The sequence below is a fragment of the Podarcis erhardii genome (assembly GCF_964252035.2).
Source record: "Podarcis erhardii genome assembly, chromosome: 4".
Lineage (NCBI taxonomy): Eukaryota > Metazoa > Chordata > Lepidosauria > Squamata > Lacertidae > Podarcis > Podarcis erhardii.
Genome location: NC_138508.1, coordinates 63,539,801 through 63,561,990, shown reverse-complemented (window position 1 = coordinate 63,561,990; position 22,190 = coordinate 63,539,801). Strand labels below are relative to the sequence as shown.

Below are 22,190 nucleotides of genomic sequence, written 5' to 3'. Positions count from 1 at the left end.
ATCAGCTTTTTCCACAACAGGCATCAAGAGTACCTCCATTTTTTCTCAGAAGAGAAGGACTTGGTGTACTGTGCAGATATTGCGCAGCTTCTGCTCAAGCTTGGAGTGCCACAGTACGAACCCAAAGATTGGAGACTGTTCATTGACAGCAGCAAGCAATCACTGAAATGTGTTCTGCTACACAACGGCAACCAGTTTGCCTCTATACCCCTGGCTCACTCGACTACACTGAAGGAGAACTATGAAGCGGTGAAGTATGTGCTGGGGGAAATTGGTTATGATCAGCATAAGTGGTTTATTTGTGTTGACCTGAAGATGGTGAACTTTTTGTTGGGACAACAGTCTGGCTTCACCAAGTACCCATGTTTTCTGTGCATGTGGGGTAGTAGGGACCGTGCTCAGCATTACACAAAGAAGGACTGGCCTGTGCGGGAGGAAACTGGTGCCTTGCAAAGAAAGGAACGTCATCAACGACCCTCTGGTGGACAGAGACAGAATACTCTTCCCACCGCTGCACATCAAGCTAGGCTTAATCAAGCAGTTCACCAAGGCTCTGGACAAGGATGGTGACTGCTTCACTTACTTGTGCCAGGCTTTTCCAGGATTGACTATGGAGAAGTTGAAAGCTGGCATCTTTGATGGTCCTCAGATTTGTCAGCTCATCAGAGATCCAGAGTTCAGAAACTCAATGAACGAAGTGGAACTGGAAGCATGGAAGGCATTTGTTCTGGTAGTGAAGAACTTTCTTGGCAACAATAAGGCCAGAAACTACGCAGAACTTGTCAACAATATGCTGACTGCTTTCAGAAACCTGGGCTGCAACATGAGCGTCAAGATGCACTACCTATTTTCACATATGGACCGGTTTCCTGAGAACCTGGGTTCAATGAGTGACAAGCAGGGGGAGAGATTCCATCAGGACATGAAAGAGATGGAGACCAGGTATAAGGGTTGCTGGGACGCAGTCATGATGGCTAACTACTGTTGGACTCTGAAGAGAGACCTCCCTGCCGCTGAGCATTCCAGGAGTTCCAAGAAATGGAAGTTCAAGCCCTGAAGTTTGAAAAATGGTGAAGCAACATACAATTTACGTGTACTTACCTTTATCAATGCCCACCATTCAGTTTACAGTAAACCTGACCTGATGGAGAGAAACAGATGCCATTTCCTGATTCAGCAGTGCAAAAATTCCCTAAATCAGTTGTAGAAATCTAGACAACATTCAAAAAGTAAAAAATTGTAGCCCAGTGTTAATTCTTCCTTCAATAATGAGGAATTAATCTTATCTGCATTTCCATTATATTTCATTCTACCTTTCCTATATTCACCTACCACTATCTTACTGGTTGTCAGGGAACTGCCATCGGAGAGTCAGGTGGTGGAAGGGCTCAAGGAGGGTAGGAGAGCCTCGGATGCTGAGGAAGGAACCAGCAGGGGGAGAGAGAGAGTTCCCACAGAAACTCAGTCGGAGGGATGGCTCCAAGATACTTCCAGTGAGAACAGCGGAGAGGTTTCAGGACCTCCGCTGGGGACGCCTACTCCGCGTAGGAAACTGTCACGCAGAGAATCCAGAAGGAGAGTTTCCGTTAAGGAACTCTTATGTTGGCGCAAATTCCGGAAACGCCCACTGACGGATTCTGCCAGCGATTGAGGTAGCCATGCACCCATGGCTCCGCGGACTGGGAGAGTTTAGAAACTGATTGCATGAGTTGAGAGCTCAACCATTTACGCACAAGCAGCCCCCTTAACCCATAACACTGGTGTACTATTTTTGAAATTGTTTTAAAATATATGAGATCATAGGTACTTATCCACAGCAGTACTGGTAACCTTAATTTAAAAAAAACAACGACACACCAACATTTTAGTTCTATAAATATATTTTTCTTTGAACGGTACCTTACCCTCCTTCAGCATCACTTCAGATTTTATCTCCCCCCTCTTTTAAAAAAGATGTTCCAATAGGTCCTGCCCTACCCCACCCCCGCCATTGCCTTTGGAATGAAATTGATTCACCCAACACTCTGGGTATCCAGTGTAGTTAATTTCATTACTTTGCTGATTTATATGGGACCAGGGGAAGCTGCTGCAATTAGGAATTAGAAAAACAGAGTGCAAGATTTGCAGTTGCAGCAAGGCTCCTCTCCTCATTCATACAATTATCAAGATATTGATGCTGGACTAGGATTAAGCCTGCAGTTATGCTAAAGGATATATTGCTCCTGTTTTTCTAAATAAATAATTTCTGTGCACACAACCCAATTTTTACTAGTAATGGGCCCCTTAGCTCAATTTAAAATCAGCTCATAATTTAGCAACATTATTAGTGGATGCTCTCTATTTTCAAAGAGTTACGGTATCTCCTAGTTCACTTTGTTGGCGCAATGCTTTTGCTTTAATTGTTGCTGTTGTTGTTAAACAGCACCATAATTTTTCAGTAATTTTTAACTGCCCCTCAGTAATTGCATCTTTTTTGTGTGTGCAAGTCCTGGCCATTAATCACTGTGGGAAATTTTTCATTAAATGATTCTGTTAAGTCATCAGAGAACTGCAGAACACCTGTTACTTCAGGTCACAACTATGGAGAGCTCCTGAATGTAGGGACTCAAAATTCTGTGAATGTATGAAAATAAGAAGAATCCTACTGGATCAGGCCAATGGTCCATCTAGTCTACAATTATGTTTCCACAGTGGCCAATCAGTTGCCTATGCAAAAACACTCTTGCCACATGTGGTCCCCAACAAAACGTGTCTGAACACCTTCAAAGCAGCTCAGCAGCCTGAATATATTAGGGTCCTGGAGGGATTTTTCTTGTTTCCTTTCCAATATGACACAATTTGGAACAATTGTCAGGGGATTTTGGGTGAAGTACCATCAGTATGCTGATGACACCCAGGTCTATCACTCTTTCCCATCAGAATCAGATGGACCAGATGGGGACTAAGAATCTCAAGATGAATCCCAGCAAGATGAAGGTACTATGGATCAGCAGTATGGGAATTGGGTGATCAGCCTCTTCTGGATGGGATTACACTTCCCTTGCCTTGAGGGACCAGGTGTGTAGTCTGACAGTACTCCTTAATTTCACTTTGTCACTGGATGCTTGTGGACACAGTGGCACAGAGTACCCATTGCCACCTACGGCTAGTTCACCAACTACAGCCATTCCTGGATAGAGGTAGCTTGATAACAGCTATTCATGCCCAACCAAGCAACTAATTAATGTACTCTACATGGGGTTGCCCTTTAACACAACTTAGAGATTGCATCTAGTACAGAATGCATCTATGCTACCTGGCACCATCTCTTGAGAGATCTTCACTGACACCCCCCCCCATTCAATACTGCACCCAAAGGTGCTGGTATTGACTTACACAGCACTAAATAGTTTGGAACCCAGTTTTCTGAAGGAGTGCCTCTCCCTGTACTGGTTTGCCTTTGAGTTAAGATCTGCTGGGGAGACATTTTTGGACATACTACTACCTAGTGAGTTCTGTATGATCAGAACTTGGAACAGGGCCTTCTTGGTGGTACCACCCTGATTTTGGAACCATCTTCTGCCAAATATTATGCAGCCAATGAGGTTTTGAAACTTTTTTTTTGCTAGGCCTTCTTAAGTTCAGATTTAGGTAGTTATTGTGGCAGATGGAAAAAGGTTGGGTTGCTTTGCATTTGATTCTGACGTATCTGGATGTGTTGGATTGATTTTATAGAAAACTTTGTTGCAATATAAATCCCACAAAAGTATAATTTAAAAAGACAGTTTCACCTGTGCCCTGATCCAGGCTTTCTAGCTACAGTCTTATGGACCAGATTGTCCAGAACCTGGATGAAAGCAAGCTATTTTGAAACACAGTTGAAAACTCACTGGTACAAGCATGTGCAGAGTCATGTGTTGCATTCAAAGTTTGGGAAGAATTTATTGGGAAAATGAGTGACACAGCTTCATAATACATAATAATGTTGATGCATTACAAGCAAATGTGCATTTTGAACAAGGTAATGCCATACTTTTCCGTCTATAAGATGCCCCCATGTATAAGACGCCCCCTATTTTGGGGGGGCTATAATTTAAGAAAATGGGGGAGGGAGATGGCTATATTACCAGAGTTGCTGAGCTTTGGGAGGGGATTGCCTACAGTTGCTGAGATTTGGGGGGGAATTGCTTTGGGGAAAGATTGCACAGAATTGTTGGGCTTTTGGGGGGATTGCCCAAGGTTCTTGAGCTTTTGGAGGGTGCAGAAAATCACTAACCCTAAAGACAAGAGCTCAGCATTGCTTGCGTCGCAGAAGCCAACAAGCACCTGCCCATTGGCAAACACAAGCCGGAAACCAAGCACCCAATTGCCACAGCGGCAGCCAATCCAAGGCAGCCCCTGATGCAGCAACCAATCTCCTGCCCAATTAATGCAGGAGCAGCCAATCCAAGGCAGCCTTTGACGCAGCAACCAATCACCTGCCCAGTTAATGCAGGAGCAGCCAATCCAAGGCAACAATCACTCACCAAATCACCGCTGACAAGCTGCAGCTTGAGGCTGCAACCAATCACCCGGTCCCCCAATGTACTGCCCGTGTATTAGATGAGCCCCCTTTTTAAACACTATTTTGGAGTAAAAAAAAACTTCGTCTAATACACGGAAAAAGTATGGTAATTACAAACTCTTGGAACATCACTAATAGGTAAAGGTAAAGGACACAGAAAGCTTTCTCGGTCATGTGACTAAACCGCTTTTGGTGCAACGGAACACCGTGACGGAAACCAGAGCGCACAGAAACTAGGTTTACCTTCCCGCCACAGTGGTACCTATTTATCTACTTGCACTGGTGTGCTTTCGAATTGCTAGGTTGGCAGGAGCTACGACAGAGCAATGGGAGCTCACCACATTGCGGGGATTCAAACCGCCAACCTTCTGATTGGCAAGCCCATGAGACTCAGTGGTTTAGACCACAGCTCTAGCAGCATCCCCAACATCACTAATGGACAAGGAGTTTGTTTGGTCTGCTTTTCATAGCAGACTGATCCATAGCAGACTCTTCCAAACTTGCTTGTGTGGCAGCACACAATTGCTGGTTTTATTTCCCTGTTAAATTCTGTGAAACAGTTTTGGTGTGCGAAATGGTTGTAAGCATACATCTAAGTACAAGAATGGCTTTCAGGAGAGTGAATAGTATCAACTTTGATTGAGCAGAAGGATAACTGGAAAGATGTGGTGCAAATCAGCTTTGATAATGGGATTATTCAAGACTCTGCAGTTAATGTGCTATAGTCGTGGGGATTTGTGGAAAGAATTCAAAGAAAGTTGGCTGTCTCTTAAAAAAACCCAGATCTCGGGGTATGAGTGTATCTGACTGCTTCCAGTTGTCATGCGATGTTTACAAAATGTTTTTGGACATGGGGAAACCAGGTTCAAATCCCTGCAGAGCTAAAAAGCTCATATCGCTGCCCTTAGGCAAGTCACAGTCTCTCAGCATAGTCGCTTACTTCTCAAGCTTATTGTGAGGATAAACAAGATATGAATGCTAAAGCAATTCCAAGGCAATTTGTACACTGGAAAATGTCGTTGAAATGATAAATAGTGGCAATATATTATGCAGCAGAGTTGCAGTGATAGAACTTTTGCTGTTGGGGGAGCATTTAAGTGGAGAGTTTTGGAGAAGAAGCTTAGTTTACAGGTTTTGATAGATTAATTAGATTAAAAAATTACCAAGAATAGTAATTTCTGAAGAAGTGTGCATACACACGAAAGCTCATACCATTAACAAAGTTAGTTGGTCTCTAAGGTGCTACTGGAAGGATTTTTTTTTAGTAATTTCTGATCACTGATATGTGTTCAGCAGTAGCACATAGACAGTTCTAGCCTTCTATACATTTAGTATTCAAGTATTTACCTTTCACAAACTCCAAAGCACCACTGACACTCAAGGTGCCATAATACGGCAGTGTGGTATAGCTGTTAGAGTGTTGGACTAGGATCTGGAATATCAGAGTTTGAATCCCCTCAAGCCATGAAGCTCATTGCGTGACCTTGGATTAGTCACTGCCTCTTAGCCTAGCCTACCTCACAGGATTGTTGTGAGGGTAAAATGAAGAGTGAGAGAACTATGTAATACTATATTGAGCTTCTTAGAGAAAATGTGAGGTATCAGTGTCATTAATGCATATTATAGATGCTGCTATATTCCTTAAAATACTACTTTTAGAATGAAATCAGAAAGGTATTATTAGGAATGCCATTGTACACACTGGCAAAGCTCTCAAGGGTAATAGTGTGGGTAAACCCTTGAATTCTCACTTACTGAGAGGGGGCACTGTGCTGTGGCAAGTGATAATATTTCACCTCTTTTCTCACACAAATGATTGCATTCTTGTGGGCCTGGCTGTTTGGTCATCCTATACTCTCAGACCTGTCCAGCTCATGGAGGATGGGCTGTTTTGGGCCCCCCAATATCTTTTGCGTAGTTCATGGTCACAGACCCCCATCCCATTCCACGGTGCTAACACAATCACAGTCCTATCATGCATGGTGATTTCAGAGAGAATTCTATATGGAATTAAATACCCGTATAAATACACACAAACCCTCCTGCCCATTCTGAATGTGACTTTACAGTCTGTCCTATGCATGTTTACTTATTCCCATTGTGAGCAATAGTGTACTCCAAATTCAATGTGTGTGTGACATCAGTTGTTCAGCATAATCCTAATCATGTGCACTCAGAAATAGCTCTGAATCCTATACATGTTTACTTCAATCCTGCTTTGTTCAGTGGGGTTTACTTGTAGGAAAGTGTGGAGCGCTAGAAGAAAGCTGTCAAGGCTTGAAAAACTGTGCTGTTGTTTTTGGAATGCAGAAACAAAAACTTCATTTAATATACTATGTTTTGTTTGGGGGGTTTTTTTTTACTAGCGTATTAGTGTCTTTTTCACTAAACCATTTTGTCTACTGTGAAATTTTGGTTTGGTTTCTTCCACAGCAAAAAAAAAAATCAATTTCATTGTGTAGGGCTTGACCTTCTGTGAATTCCTTTTATCATATAAATCTTGTTTTCTTCAGAACCACAAGGTCCTTTCGGTGCAACTGGGAATAAATTGGTGATTGTGTAACCACCAGTTCCTGTAGCATTTTTGTAGAGCAAGTGCTTACGATTTCTAATCTCAGTCTGTTGCCAAGTAACTGCAGAAAGAGATGCATGCACATTGAAAATAGTATAAGAGCACTCTCCATATTGATTTGATTTCTATAGTAGGTAGTTTTTAAAAGGAGCCCAACTATATTGCTATATGCCACATTCCCCACTCTTTGGAGAATTACCATTTTGTAGTAACAGCTTTTAAAAAAACACCACACAGACACTATAACAGATGTTTCTTCCCACTGCCCTGTAACAATAGAGAACTGCCGAGAGACCCCAAAAGCAAGTATTCCTGAGGGGCTGAGACTTCAAAAAGTGTTTAGATAAGGATTATGCAGGGTTAAAGCCATCTTTGACTGGATGACTGCCTTGATAAGCCATGTGTATATACTTTTGTGTGTATAGCATAGCACATAAGGAAGGAGAACCTTATGATAAATTGTGGGGGCATCTGATGCTATTTATCATTTACCTTTGCCTGCCTCATCTGCACTTGAGAAGCTGATCTGTTTCTCCTGGGATTTATGCTAACCTTCCAGGACTGAGCACATAAAAACAGCTGCCTTGTTTTTGCTTGGTTGCTTAAAGCAAAACAAAAACAAATAAAAAAAAACCCCAAAAGCCAAAAATGTGAATTTTCCCCTCATTGTCTATTCTATAAGAGGAAAGCATCAACAGTCAGGTGTTGTTTTTCCCCTGCCCACCACCCTAGCTATGCTAATGATTGTATATTACAAAGCTTCACAGCTCCTCAGTTGGTTTGCAGAGTTATGTGTCATAAATGGATTTACAGTCATTGACAGTTAAATAGGTTAAATAGGGCTTTGATCTTTGCAAATTGGTATATCAAATGCCCTGATCCTCATCTCTTGAACAAGTGTGTGGATCAGAACTAGTTCTCAACAGATTTCATACTCTTTCAAATGTTGGAGGATGAGGCTATCAGTGGACTCTAAGCATGAGGTCTATGTTCTTCGTCCCCAGTTGGAGTCAGTGTGCCTCTGAAAACCATTTGTGGGTAGTCACAAGTGGTAAGAGTGCTGTCACAATCAGGCACTTCTTGTTGGCTCCTATGTCATGGACTGGCTGGATGCAGAAGTGTGGTTGAGACACCAGCTGAAGAAGCCAGGGAATTGGTGGTGGGATGACATTGAGTGGTCATAGAGAAAAGAGGGGGCAGACTAGGAGGAAGAAGTGTCAGAAGCTCAAAAGGCAACAGAGTTTAGTGAGCAGTAAGAAGCTGGGGCAGAAAACAGTCCTGATTCATAGGTAGCAGCTACTGTATTAATTCCCATAACCTTCACTCACTGTCAAAGCTCTTAGAACATCTGGTCCCCTCAGATTCAGCCAGCATAGCTAATGGATGGTGATGATGGGAGTTGTAGTCCAAAAGCTGTGAAGGCCACCAGGAAGGGGGATTTGCTTCATGAGGTAAGCAGTGGAGCACCTGAAGGATGGGGTGAGCATTGTGAAAACCTTTACTCCTCCAGTACCTCTTGTATCAGGAACCCAAAATTATTTGAGGCAGCAGCAGTAGCACTGGTACATAAACCTTACTCGGTGAGAGACTAAATTCTGGCTGCACCAGCATGCATTTCAGGGCAAGCTCATCTCCCAGGCTTTCATTAGCAGCAGCAGTTGGAACTGGGATGTCTGAAAACCTTAGGGGAGGTAAATTTGTATGTACATACAATCCTTCCTGGTAACTCATTGTATTTAAAATAAATTGTTAAGTTGTTAAGTCATTTAGAAGGTGGGGTATAAATAGGAAAATCAATTAGTAGTGGTGATAAATAAATGAATATGGACCAACACTTATAAAAGGCTGGAATATTTTTACTTACTTTTATTCTTCAGCCTTCTGCTTTTGATATGAACAGAACAACATCTGTTTAAAGATTCATCAGAATGATGATAGCACCTTGAGACAATTTGATTGTGAAAGATGGGGCGGAAATGATAAAAAATACTAGATGGAAGTTGGAAAATTATGTGTGAAGTCAGGGAAGGGTCATAGGCTGCTTATCTGCTTCCACGTGTTCATTGGACATAAACTTGTTTGAACAGGGATATTTAAGGGCCTTACAGAAACAAACAAACAAGCACCTTAGTTGTGATAATGGTACATATGTATAAAAATACGTAGTTAGGCACTTGTGGGTTCCACACAGTCCTATAACCCTCCTTTAAGTGGGCTGTCAGAATTACACAGCACAAGAGAAGTGTCCATTTGTTTCCCTCTGCGCACGAGTCATGCTTTAGTGAAGCAATTTGACATGCAGCTCTGCTACTTCCATTTAATCCTGTTGTTCCTACTCAGTGATAGAAAACAAGATACACAATAAATCCAGAGAAAACAGAAATAGCCCAGTGTTTCACTCCCAAACATTTCACGGATAAGAAGTTACAACAGGAAGATAAGCAAAAAGGCAACTCAAAGCTCCAGCTAAGAATGGGGTGTGTGGAAAGGCCTTTGCTTTCAGCAATGATTGATGTGAGCATTTTGTGACCACTTTAGTCTTTTCTTTTTTTCTTTTTTACCTCAAATTCAAGGCAGTGGAGAGGTAAAATCTTAGCACACATTTCCAATAGAGAAATAAAGCCTGGTATAGCCTCCTTGCAACAGGTATGGCAGCAAAGAACTACATTACTTGCAAAAGAGTGACTGGGTAGCTTTATGAAGAACATCGTCGCACAGTTGAGTATCTCCTTTGGACCTAGCAATGTGGATTTCCATAGTGTTTTATTAATGTGGGGGCGGGGTGGGATACAAATGAGCTGAAGGAATTGAAAGCTGAAACAAACTGCATGGCCAACAATTCTGGAATTTAAAATTAAGATTTTTATTCATTCTTTTTCCAAACAATGTTTCATACAAATCACTGTATAAGGGGCGGGGGACAACTAAGGAAAAGGCAGAACAGGGAGCAAGGGAAGGAGATGAGGGGGGTGAGTACTCAATAGAATTAAGTCCTGTTAGCACACTAGTTCTGTTCTAACCAGTCCAAGAACGTATTGAGTTACATGGTATGGTTTCACAAATACGTTTAGAAATTCCAGCGAAAGCAAAGATCAGGAGAAGTGGAATTCAGGAGGGGGGAGGGGATAAGTGAAGGAACATAAGAGGGGCGTTTCTCTTTTTTTATATATATATATATAATTTTTTATTAATTTTCCAATTTTTAACACTAAACAGCAACAACACACAAACATCAACAAATACAAACACACCCAAAAAATATCATTTCTTAACCTCATTTTCATACGCCTCGTTTCTCGGACTTCCCCGTACCTCACCCTTTTTGCATCCTTATTTTGCAGTTTTTCAACAACCCTTTTTGCCAATTAAATTTTAAATTTAAACTCATTGTCATTCTCAATTTCACCTTAAATCATCAAACAGTTTTAGCTGCAATTCTGCATCTTCCTTCCCCTTGACATTTTATCACTCCTCTATTTTACAACAGTTCTTAAGATATACTTTAAACTTCTTCCAATCTTCCTCCACTGTCTCTTTCTCTTGGTTGCGGATTCTGCCGGTCATTTCTGCCAGTCCCATAAAGTCAATCACTTTCGTCTGCCATTCTTCCAGTGTAGGTAATTCTTGTGTCTTCCAATACTTTGCTAGAAGGATCCTTGCTGCTGTAGTGGCGTACATAAAGAAAATCTTATCCCTCTTTGAAACCAATTGGCCAACCATGCCTAGGAGAAATGCCTCCGGTTTCTTTTGAAAAGTACATTTAAGTACCTTCTTCATTTCATTATAAATCATTTCCCAGAAGGCCTTAATCCTTGGGCAGGTCCACCAAAGGTGAAAGAAGGTACCTTCGGCTTCATTACATTTCCAACATTTATTATTGGGCAGATGGTAAATCTTCACGAGCTTGACTGGGGTCATGTACCGCCTATAAATCATTTTCATAATATTTTCTTTTAAGGCATTACATGCCGTAAATTTGATACCGGTGGTCCATACCTGTTCCCAGTCCGCGAACATAATGTCATGACCTATGTCCTGTGCCCATTTAATCATAGCTGGCTTAACAGTTTCGTCTATTGTATTCCACTTCAGCAATAGGTTATACATTCTTGATAAATTCTTAGTATTGGGTTCTAACAATTCTGTCTCTAGTTTCGATTTCTCCACCTGGAAACCAATTTTCCTGTCTTGTTTAAAAGTCTCCATTATTTGATAATAATGGAGCCAATCTCGTACTTTAGACTTTATTTTCTCATAGCTCTGTAATTTAAATTTACCACTTTCTTGTTCTAAAATTTCAAAATATTTTGGCCATTCTCGTATTTTGGCGTTTCTCGTATCTCTGGCTTTTAAATATTTTTGATATTCTAGTAGACATGGGCATCACCTCCTGTTAACAAGGCAGTGAAACGTCTATACACTGAAAAGGATATGGTCCCCTCACCCTTTTTGTCAATTTATGACATTGATAACTTGCACAGACATCTGTGGTCAGCTGGCTCTACCAGGGAACCTATCAAACTCCAGGTCTTGACAGTCCACATAAGACTTCATTTGGCTCTAGCTTTCTGCAGAGGCAACATCTTTATCTGCCTCTTAGGAGGAAAACAGATCAGACTGCAGGCTGCCCTTTGAACTGTCCAAGGTTCTGTTCTTTTCTGCTCTGTGCTTTGATGTGCATTCACCTGTTCCACTAATGTCTCAATGTCCCACAGAACTGGACAGATCAGGAGCAGACAGAATGCTAGTGTAGGGATTTAAGGTGCAAAACTACTTGATCAAAGCAAGGAAGGGATGGAATCGTTTGACTGCAGAATGCTAGATACATGTAAGCAGGCCAAGATGGCACCACAGAAGACCAAAGAGAAAAGGACTGCAGTGGTCTAGGTGAGAGGTTGCCAGTGTATGGGCTGAAATTTTTGCTCAGCAGACAGATTCTCCTTTACTCTCAGAATTCTTTAAGCTGCATGGTGGTCTGCCTACAGGATGAGTTGGAATTCCACCTATTCATCCTGCCTTTAGCTTCGTTGCCTGTCTGACCCACATCCCATGAGCATGTGGAGCTATAGGAAGGGCAAGCAGTTATATCAACCTAAGCCACCCAACCTCGTTTGCCCAGGATTACAATTCCACCTTTGAAAAGTGACTGTTCTATGTTGCAGACTGCTAAATACAAGCAAGTTTGTGGAGAGTTTACTTCCTGCTCTCAAGAAAAAAAGAGGGGGGAAAGGAATGCTGAGCAGATATAATTTACAGAAAGTTACCAGCTTAATGATGTAATGCTGAGTGTCAGTTAAAGCTAGTTCAGTATAATAGTATCTGCTCTATTATATTTAAGAGAATTGGAAGGACTTAGAAAACAATTAGGTAGTGCAACATTAGCAGTATTACAGTTGGAACGACCATTTTAAGAATGAAAAAAGGGCTTGAATAGACAGATATTCAATTGGCATTGTCCTGACAAGCAGTACATTGTATTAAATAAGACAACTGAATCATGTCATTCCCTTTTTTCATTTTAGTAGATTTATATCACAACCCTTTTCAAGGTGTTGCACTACTTTATTTGTAACAGTTTTAAGCATTTTAAGAAATCAGAAGACCTTTTGAATCTTAGGAAAGACTTGCAATACCTTAAATTTTGCTGTACAGTTCAAAAGTTTCATATTTTATTTCAGAGAAGTGGGTTGCATGTTGAAGACAGGGGTTTAAATTATAAGTCAGCTAGAGCCTAACTGGAGACCCTTATGACAGCCACTTAGTTGACAACATTCTCTTCTGAAAAATGGGATAATACAATGCCCTGCCTTATAAATCATTGTAGGAATGTACAGTCACCAAAGTGAGAATGGATATAATTCAGATCAGAAGCTTATATAGATGCATTGTGCAAAATCCATAATAAAGTGTTAATCTTGCACTGCAACATTTGAAGCTAATATATTTCTTCCCATCAGTCTTTGTTGTTTTTCCTGGGTAGCGTTTTTTTTAAAGACAGCATATCCATCTGTGAGGGCACCATTTTGGTTATTGTAGATTTTTAGAGCATTTATCTTTTCCCTGGCCGAGCACTGGGAATTGCTGTGAATGTTCAAGAAGACTAATATAGAAAAGAAGCAATATGTGCAGCCTCCCTTAGTTACTAGACTAGCTCAAATGTCATGTCAGCTTCAATTAGAGATGAGCAGATAATGAGGAATCTCAACATCTGTTTGCACATGTGTTCTCCACCCCAAATACTCCCAACCTGTCCCTGGTCATTAGGGGCCACATTACTTTGAAACTTTGTGAACAGTCATTTGGAAACAGTTTTGCCTACACAGTTCCTACATTTTGTTATGCATTTCTGTCCCCAGTTTTACTGCCAAATACATTTGCATAACAACAGGACCCTTGTTTCTTAATGGTTCATCTGTTTCCATGGTGGATTCACTACATGAGCTCTTCAGTTTTCAGCATCCCAGTACCTATTGTCTAAATGAGGGAAAGAGAATGTTATGACTATATGGGTTAGAAATCTAGTATTTATTCAAATTCTCACTGTAACAAAAAAGAAAATGATTATCTGATATCTGAACAAGCTGGTAGTAGTAGGGGAAAAAACCAAAAAACCCCCCAAAAAACCAAGCTGGTAGTAGATGGGAACTTTGTAATAGATTATTTGTTAAAGGTATTTTTGTGGCAGGTGTAAGACACCTGCTACAATCCTAAACCCACTAACCTGGGAGTAAGTCCTGTTTAATTCAACAGGACTTATGAGTAGACACGGTTAGGATTGTGTTGTTAGCCATTCTTAGTCTGTAGGACATAGGTGGTAAATCACCTTGAAGGGAGTTGGTCTGTTTCAGAAATGCTTTGTTTAGCAATTGACTCCCCACTGTTCACTATTCTTATTCAAATGCATGCTCTAGAACTGCTGTTAATTTTTTTAGGGGTGCTAAACTGAAAGAAGAGCAAATTGCATTGTGCTCTACTTTACAGCGCTCTCTTGACACATTAATTATGCACATGATTGCTACTGTTAAGAGTTATGTGCTTTCAACTGTGCACGACTCCCTCTATTCAAATGAATTCATTTATTTTAAATGAATATGTATATACTGTATATATAGGTGATATTTCTGTCACAGCAAGCATTTAGGCTTGCCAGATAGAGCAATCCCCCACTCCACTGCACACTGTTATAGAGTTCTCCTGAGCCCCCATATCCAACTTTGGGAGGGTACATGGAGGGAGAGGGGAGAAGCCCACTTGCACAAGGGGTTTTCCTGACAGGACTTCTTACATTAATAGTACCCATAATTTATACAAATCCTAACTGTTCTCACCACCCATTCCTTTTCCTTCCAGACTTGGAGAAAGGTAGATGGGAGGCTGAATATAACATTTAGTGAGGCTAACTATCTTTAATCTATGGCAGGGCTGGCCAACCTGTGGCCTCTCAAATAGTGTTTTACTCCAGTTCCCATGAGCCCCAGGCAGCATCGGCAATGGTTGGGATGATGAGAGTTGCAGTCTAACCTCTGGAAGGACACAAGTTGGCCTGCCCTGATCTATGGGATAAATATTTTGCGCTACTGGTTGCAATGTCTGTGAAAAGGTATCACTGAGCTCAGTTAAGTTGAGGGCTTTCAGAGATGCGTCTGTGATTCTAAAAAATATTGAATAGGTGAAATAATGTAAAGGCATCATATTAACAAATGAATGCTGAGTGAAGATGTATAATTAGTTATTTAGATACAGTGGTACCTCGGGTTAAGAACTTAACCCAAGGTACTATTTCTGGGTTAGGGGAGTCTGTAACCTGAAGCGTCTGTAACCTGAAGCTTCTGTAACCCAAGGCACCACTGTACATGAATTCCTCTGAAAGCAGGTAATAGACTGGACTGGTCTGTTTGAAGCGATGAGGTAAATAAAAGGTCAATAGAAAATATAGCGGCATTTTTATCAAGCCAATCAATATCTGTATACTTACGGTATGTCAGTTTCACAGGCCTTTTATGGAATGGAGTAGCTACAGCAAGCCAGAAGGCAAGTATTCTGCTGTATATATGCTAGAACTCAGTAAGATCTTGAGTGTCAAGGGCTGGGACCATAGAAACAGAACCTCAAGCAACTACGGTACTTCATAGCCTGGTTTCCCTTACAATGACAGGGCTGCTGTAAGGCAGGCTGATGCTACAGATATGTTGTACCTCACACACCAAAAGAGTATTGTGAGGCTAACATCCCTAATCCCTGTGCAGTTTTAAAAGTCTATTATTTTTCACACGGAAAGCTGCCACCTGAGGTCCAAGGCCTCAGGTAAGTAATGTATCAGTTTGTTAAATAAATGGAATTTGTTGTTCCCTATCCTACATGTCCTTTGTACTAGGATTATTCCAGCAGTTGCTTTACCTTTGACAGAAGGTCTGCTTTGAAGCGACTTAAGAGATTTAGAACAGTGGCTGTAGAAATGCTATCTGATAAGGAATAATTGAGCTGAGCTTGACAAAAAAAAGGCAAATCTACATTTAAATGGCATAGTGGACATTCTCTGAAAGATGTCTCTGTGTTGATAACTTAGAGTCTTTAAATAGAAGATATGACAAACTACTGATAAGGTAGCAGTCAAATTAGTGTGTGTGTGTGTGTGTGTGTGTGTGTGTGTGTGTGTGTGTGTTTAAGAAAAAGAATCATATCCAGGTGATTTAATATTTTCTCCAATCAACCAACCCTTCCAAACAAATAACGTAGTTGGAAATAGTGAAGGAGAAGGAGATGAGGAAATGTGTACATGGAAAGATACATGTCTTTGTAAATAAGACAAACCCCTCTCTATGAGGTTTTTTATATGTACAGGGTCCTCACATGACTACAGGGGAGCATCTGAATTTACCACTGTGTACAATTACACAGGATGGGATTGTTAATGGATAAGGGCTTCTGCATGCAGAGAAAAAGGACAAGAACAGGTTAAATTAGGTATGCTGGTTAATTGGGTGTGTTTATCCTGCACCTGTGACTAGTTAATCATGTGAGAGTGAGTCAGCAAGCCTGTGAGAGTGATTCTTGTGTTTGAAGCAAGTTTGTTCTTGGTGCCTGCCCTTGGCCAGAGCCTAGTCTGTGTTGGAACACTGCAAGGAGGCTGTATGCTGATGGAAAGACTGTATGCTGTATATTACCACTGTGTGTAACCTGTAAGTTATGGAACTGCATTATACTGTCAGTAAAGGGACTGAGTCTAACTAGAACTGTCTGGTGTTTTTCTGTTCCATTGGCAAACTCCGTTGGCGTGTTGAATGGGCACTCTGCACATGCCCCAACAGGGATATGCAGCCACTTCCTGCGCTGTTTCTGAAAGCATTTTTACGCAGTACAGTGGAGGTGCTTTGCTCTGAAGCTGCTTCAAGCAGCTTTTAGAGGATTTTTAAGAAATGGGAAGCAGCCCTGGGTGCACCTCAAAAGTAGAATGATTGATCCAGTGTTTGGAAAGGACTAAACCATAGATCTATGTTCTGTTTCAACTGCTGGTTCGGCTGAATAAAATAAACTTCATGCCAAATTATGGAGTAGACTAAAATACTCAACCATCCTTGATTTTAATTTTAAGTGGGTGCTTTGTGAAAAGTAGTCGGAGCAAAGGTAATTAAAGCAAGGCATGTCTATTTCAAATTAAAGACAGCCCATTATCTAGCGCTATTAAATGATTTCTCATATGTATTGTTACACATAGATAAAATAAAACATTTTTGCATATCTGTAGACGCTCATCTACTGTCCTCTGAATATTTTTCCTTCATTCTATTTTGTCCATTCCAGCTACCCACTGGTGGCAGCCATCTCTCAACAGGACCATCACCAATTAAGCCCCTGGCAACAAAACCATATCATGATATAGCATCCTTCATTTATAGGCAACCACTGCTGAAAGTGACGGCAATGCTTTTGTGTGTGTCTTAAGGGGGAAGGAGAGAAACATAAGGCAGCTCCTTGGGAATAGAGACACATCCCTACCACACATTATAACAGGCTTCCTCAAACTCGGCCCTCCAGATGTTTTGAGACTACAATTCCCACCATCCCTGACCACTGGTCCTGCTAGCTAGGGATCAGGGGCCAAAAACACCTGGAAGGCCAGATTTGAGGAAGCCTGCATTATAAGAATTTGCCACCATTGCTAAAGATTGTAGCAATCTTTAGGAGCCACTCTTCCCACCAACAAAAACCTGGGGGCGGGGGAACCCTCTGGCTGAATACTTTGGCCTAATACTACTCTGTACTGCAACATTTTATGGCAGGTCCCACTTTATTATTGCACGCACAGTGAAGTTTCATGTAGTTTATCCCTGATAAATGTCAGTTTGCATAGAAGGTGTGACTTTCAGAAAGACTTAAGCTTCAGCAGCTCCCAACTTAGAAATTAAGTGCTGGAAAAAGATAAGGAAATGATGAGTCTTTCATGCTTGGATTTCTTTTAGAGCTTCTCTGCAATGTCTGGTGCAGCGGAGACAGTTTTAGGGTGGTGCAACCACAGCAGTGGCACTGGGAGCCATGCTGCAGGGGACGCCACAACAATGCTGCAGAATGGAGCGTGAGAGGCAGGGGGTGCCGAATTTTAGTGTCACACAGGGCACCATGGGAATTTGAGGACCCAAAGTCCACTACTGGGCCCATCTACATGCTGGTCTAGGCTCTTCAGGGAGGAAGGGTGGGGTATAAATTCAATACATTTATATGGGTAACTGTAAAGCTATCGTTAAAAAATATGTTTTTAGAGAAGCTGCTCATCTCACATTGAAGGGTAGTTTATCTTCCTTTGTAAATAAATAAAAAATATAATCAGAGGTAACTTTAAAGTGCCCCCATTTGTGTCAAATTGCCTTGTACACAGATATTTTGGTTTTGAGTATTAAATTAATTGAACAAGGAGATAAAAAAAGGTTGTAGAATGACACATTTCTGCAAAAAACATTGTATACATTTCTTTCTCAAACTACTGCGGCTCTTCCTCACTCCTGTTTATTATTCATCTTAATCTATTTGAAATACCTTTACTAAAATCACTAATTTTTTTCCCTTTCTCACTAATGCATACCCCATACTTTAATTCCATATAGTAATTTCCTTCCACCTTCTATATCAATTCTGAGTCTTCACCACAATTTTCTTCCTTCTTAATTCCACTCTGTATAAATCCATTTGCTTTTGTCCCAACCTTCTTTCTGTTTTTTCCCCCTGGCTTTTTCTGTCATTCCTTCTCTGCATGTAAAATTCATAGTGTATGAAACACTGCAAAACCCTACCAAACTTGTTTGTTCAAAGTGGGAAAATAATGGTATAAGTGCACAAGACATGCGCCAATGAAAATGTTGTTAAAATCAAAGCAATTGTTAATACTGTTTCAGAAAACACTGCGGGGGGGGGGGAGCGGAGAGCTAGGGGACTCCTGTTTATTTAAAGTATACCCTGATTTCAGGTGTCAAAATATTCTTATTCAGGAATATTCAGAATGACCATGCTTCTTTTTTTCTCCCTGCAGCACCACTAACAGAAAAACCACCAAAGCTTTTATATCCTTCAGAGAGTAAACTGACAATTCAGGAGACACAGCTGGGTAAGTTGCATTCAGGAAGTGCTGATGTCTGCTGTGTCTTAATGTTTGATGAAGGCATTAACAATTAAAATTAAAACTAGAGATGACATTGCACTGTGCTTTTGCGCAGATATGTTTGAGGTTAGGTTATAATAATGACACATTTGCATTGATTCTATTGTATTTAATATTATAACTGATCTTTGTTAAAAAGCATGGTGTCATTTTCTTTCCGTAGTTTGCAGTTATTCTGTTTACAAGTAATAGTTAAGGGAAGTTAACTAAAAGTAGAGGAGAAGTCAAATTGAAGAGCTCAATTGATGTTTTGGGGCTATAACTGCCAATGGTCAGTGTTGATAAGATTTATAATCGGAAATATTTGGGAAGGCTGTGAGTATTGCAAGTACAGAAGCCAATTTTCCTGATGATTCTGAGTGCTACATGGTTTGTTGACTTTGAACCAAATGTACTGAATTTTTGTTTTACCCATACATGGACTTTTAAGCTATATTAAGTCATATTTTCATATCTCCAAAAGAGCATTTACTTTGTTCATTTTGTCAGATTGTCAGATTATAACTGAATTTCAATGGTTTATAATTCACTGTGAAATGCCCTGCGTTATGTTTGTGACTCTTTGGTAACTACAGAATAGAGTGTTGTCACCACTGCTAATTTTTAATGCTATCTTCCACTGCCATGGCAGGTCTAGGCTATGTTAGTGGCATTTAATGAATGTGGTTTTTGGGTCTTTGTCATATGTTCACTTGGAAACTACAAGTTATTACTTGTCTTAAGACTAATTCTCAACTTTTTTCATAGTAAAGGCCTTACATGATGGACTTTGGCACCATTTTAAAGCATCTGTTTTTACATATAGAGCCATTTATGAAAGCACCCTCTGCTTAAAAACCTGAAAAGTTAACTTCCTCAGAAAAAACACTACCCTTATGATATTAGAATCTCAATATTGCCAGAACAGGGCTTCAATATACATTAGATTGTTTGAAGAAAATAATATTTGTTGGTAGTCAGTTGCACTTTCTATAATATTATGTCTTTTTAAAAGAACAAGCAATGATTTATTCTAGCCTTGTATGTGATCATATCAATGGAATTTATGCGTCTGCCTGACTTTGCAGAGTACAAGTTTGGCTTCTAAATATTACCATTGATGTTTTGTTGTATTACTATGATGACTCTTGTGTTTAACTGCATACCATCTGTCTTACTTAATTATGATCAAGGAATGTGAAATATTAGACATCTTATTAGGCATCTTTGAAGCATTACTAGATTGGCAAATTATAATTAAGCTGGTACTAATTTCTGACTCCAAACAGTTAATTGGCATACTGCAAGTTCCTGTTTGGCTTCTGAGTTCTGCAGTTCTAGGTGTGTTAAAGATAAATTATTACGGTCATATTCTCATATGTGTGGACAGCGCCGGAAGTTCTGAACCTGACCTGAGAAGCAGTATTCTATTTACAATGGGAAGGCACATTTTTATAAACTTACCACAGAACATAAGAAAGCATTGGGTTTGCAATGGCTAGTCCTATGAGAGGTAGAAATATGTCTAACCTTTTGATAAGAAAGCATTTGTTGAAGTAGTAGCTCACTGTGGGTCTGATCAAATGCATACTGCAAATATTAAAATTTCAGATAAAAGGAAAATTCTGGAAATTCTGTTTCCAATGAAGCACATACGTCATGTAGAAAAGCAACATGGTAAATAATACATTAATTAAGGCCAGTTTGAAAATAAATCTCTCAAAATGTGTAAACAGAATGTATAAACCATATGTACTAACTCTCTTGAACAGGTTTCAATCAAGTTCTGACAGGAAAGCTAATGGAGGTCAAGAATAAGATAATACAAGCTCTTCTCCGCTTTTACTAAGTGGTTCATTTGAATTAATCAGTATCTGTGTTTAAATAATGCATTTAGGATTTGAGTTGCAGAGGGGCTTTTAATAATACGCATGGTTATTTTCTACTCAAGAGGATCAACCTCTCAATATTTGGTTTGTTTGTTTTTACTGCTACAAGGAATAGGTGAATGCTTAAGACACCAAGCTGTCTGTGAAAATATATGAGAAATTTGTAAGAGAAAATTGTGGAGTAGGGTTTCATAGAAATCTGTCTTGTATCTTCAACCGCTTCCCTCACTGAGGCAGAATTATAAAGCAGTTAGTTGTGGCAGGCCAAACAAAACTCCCCAATGGCCATACAGTTTATAGAAACAACAAAATAAGTTTCCCCTGGCAGGAGTTTTGCTCCACTTCACTAGACAAGACAGCACAAAGATGTCATCATCTTTTAGGAAATAGTCTCAGTTTTGCTTCCAAAGGAGGTGCCTAAAAACCTTTTCTGAAACCAAAGAAGACAGAGAAAATTAGATTCACTTTCCCACAAATTTTAACAGACAACCTAAAGCACAGCCTGCATTCTTTCACATCTCAGCCTAAATGAAAAAAGAGTTGGAGTTGTGCTCTTTGTCACTTTTCTTTTCTTTTTTAGCTGCTTAGAACCTCCTGCTTAAAGCTGGAGCATAGGTAACAATATTTTCAAAACACCCCACTAGTCCAAGGATTGTGTTAGATAAAGGCTGGAAAACCTGTGGACCCTCCAGATTTTGCTGGACTAAACAAAAGCAAGGATTTTCAACAATCTTCATGGTGGAAACGCAACATCTAATTATTTGGGGCATGGGCATTCAGTGGGGTTTACCATCAGTACACAAGGTACCTGTGGGTTTGTGATTTTCCCCTTTCTCTTAAATGAAAACATCTGCTTTAAGCAACAAAGCTGCAATGAGCTGAGTTCTGCTCCATACACGATGGTACAACAGGGATGACACTACATCATGAAACATCTCTACTGCCTCGTTCAGTAATAGAAAGGTCCCCAGGGTATTCCAACTACAATGGCAGCAACCTTCATCAATCTACCAGGATGCCATTCTGGTAAGCCTAGTGAAATAGCTGAAAGGTAGCTCAGCTGCACCAGAGTGTAGACAAAGGGAGAGTTAAACAGAGAAGAGTGTCCAAACTAAGCAGGCAGACACTGCCAGGATGAGGAGGAGCAAAGGAACCTGACTGAGAGAAGAGGTGCCCAATAGGAAAAAGCCCAGCACAGAACCAATGCGTGGTTCCTTCTTTACAGAAGGAATTTGAACAAGGAGGAAGTTGGTGGACACCTGCAGAGTGTTAGTTTCTGTGCAGCTGCGTGGAGTCACAGGACTCTGTTTACATTCCAGAGACCACACGGGAAAAGGAGACGGGATGTGACGTTAGTGGTTTCCTGTTTCCTTTGTTCAGTTGCTCTCTGCTTTCATAGAGAGAGGATGTCTTTTCTGTTCTGCGTAGTTTAGAAATAAAACTCTTTACAATGTAGCCAAACCTCTTGTCTCTTCCCTGTGCTGGGAACCCTGCTGGATAGAATATGCTTGAGGCCTTATCAATCGTCAGAAGCAATTTCAAAGGCTCAGCTCGGAG

The 22,190-nt window shown here is 40.5% G+C and overlaps 1 protein-coding gene across 6 annotated transcripts in view; it reads left to right on the top strand.

Moving 5' to 3' along the window:
• The window catches only part of IL1RAPL1 (interleukin 1 receptor accessory protein like 1), a 676,350-nt gene that overhangs the window by 495,418 nt on the left and 158,742 nt on the right, over nucleotides 1-22,190 (top strand). For all 6 annotated transcript variants that reach the window (XM_081858879.1, XM_081858875.1, XM_081858874.1 and 3 more), the window contains one exon: nucleotides 18,637-18,711. In XM_081858879.1, coding sequence (XP_081715005.1) covers nucleotides 18,637-18,711 — 75 coding nt within the window. The remainder of the gene's footprint in view (nucleotides 1-18,636; nucleotides 18,712-22,190) is intronic.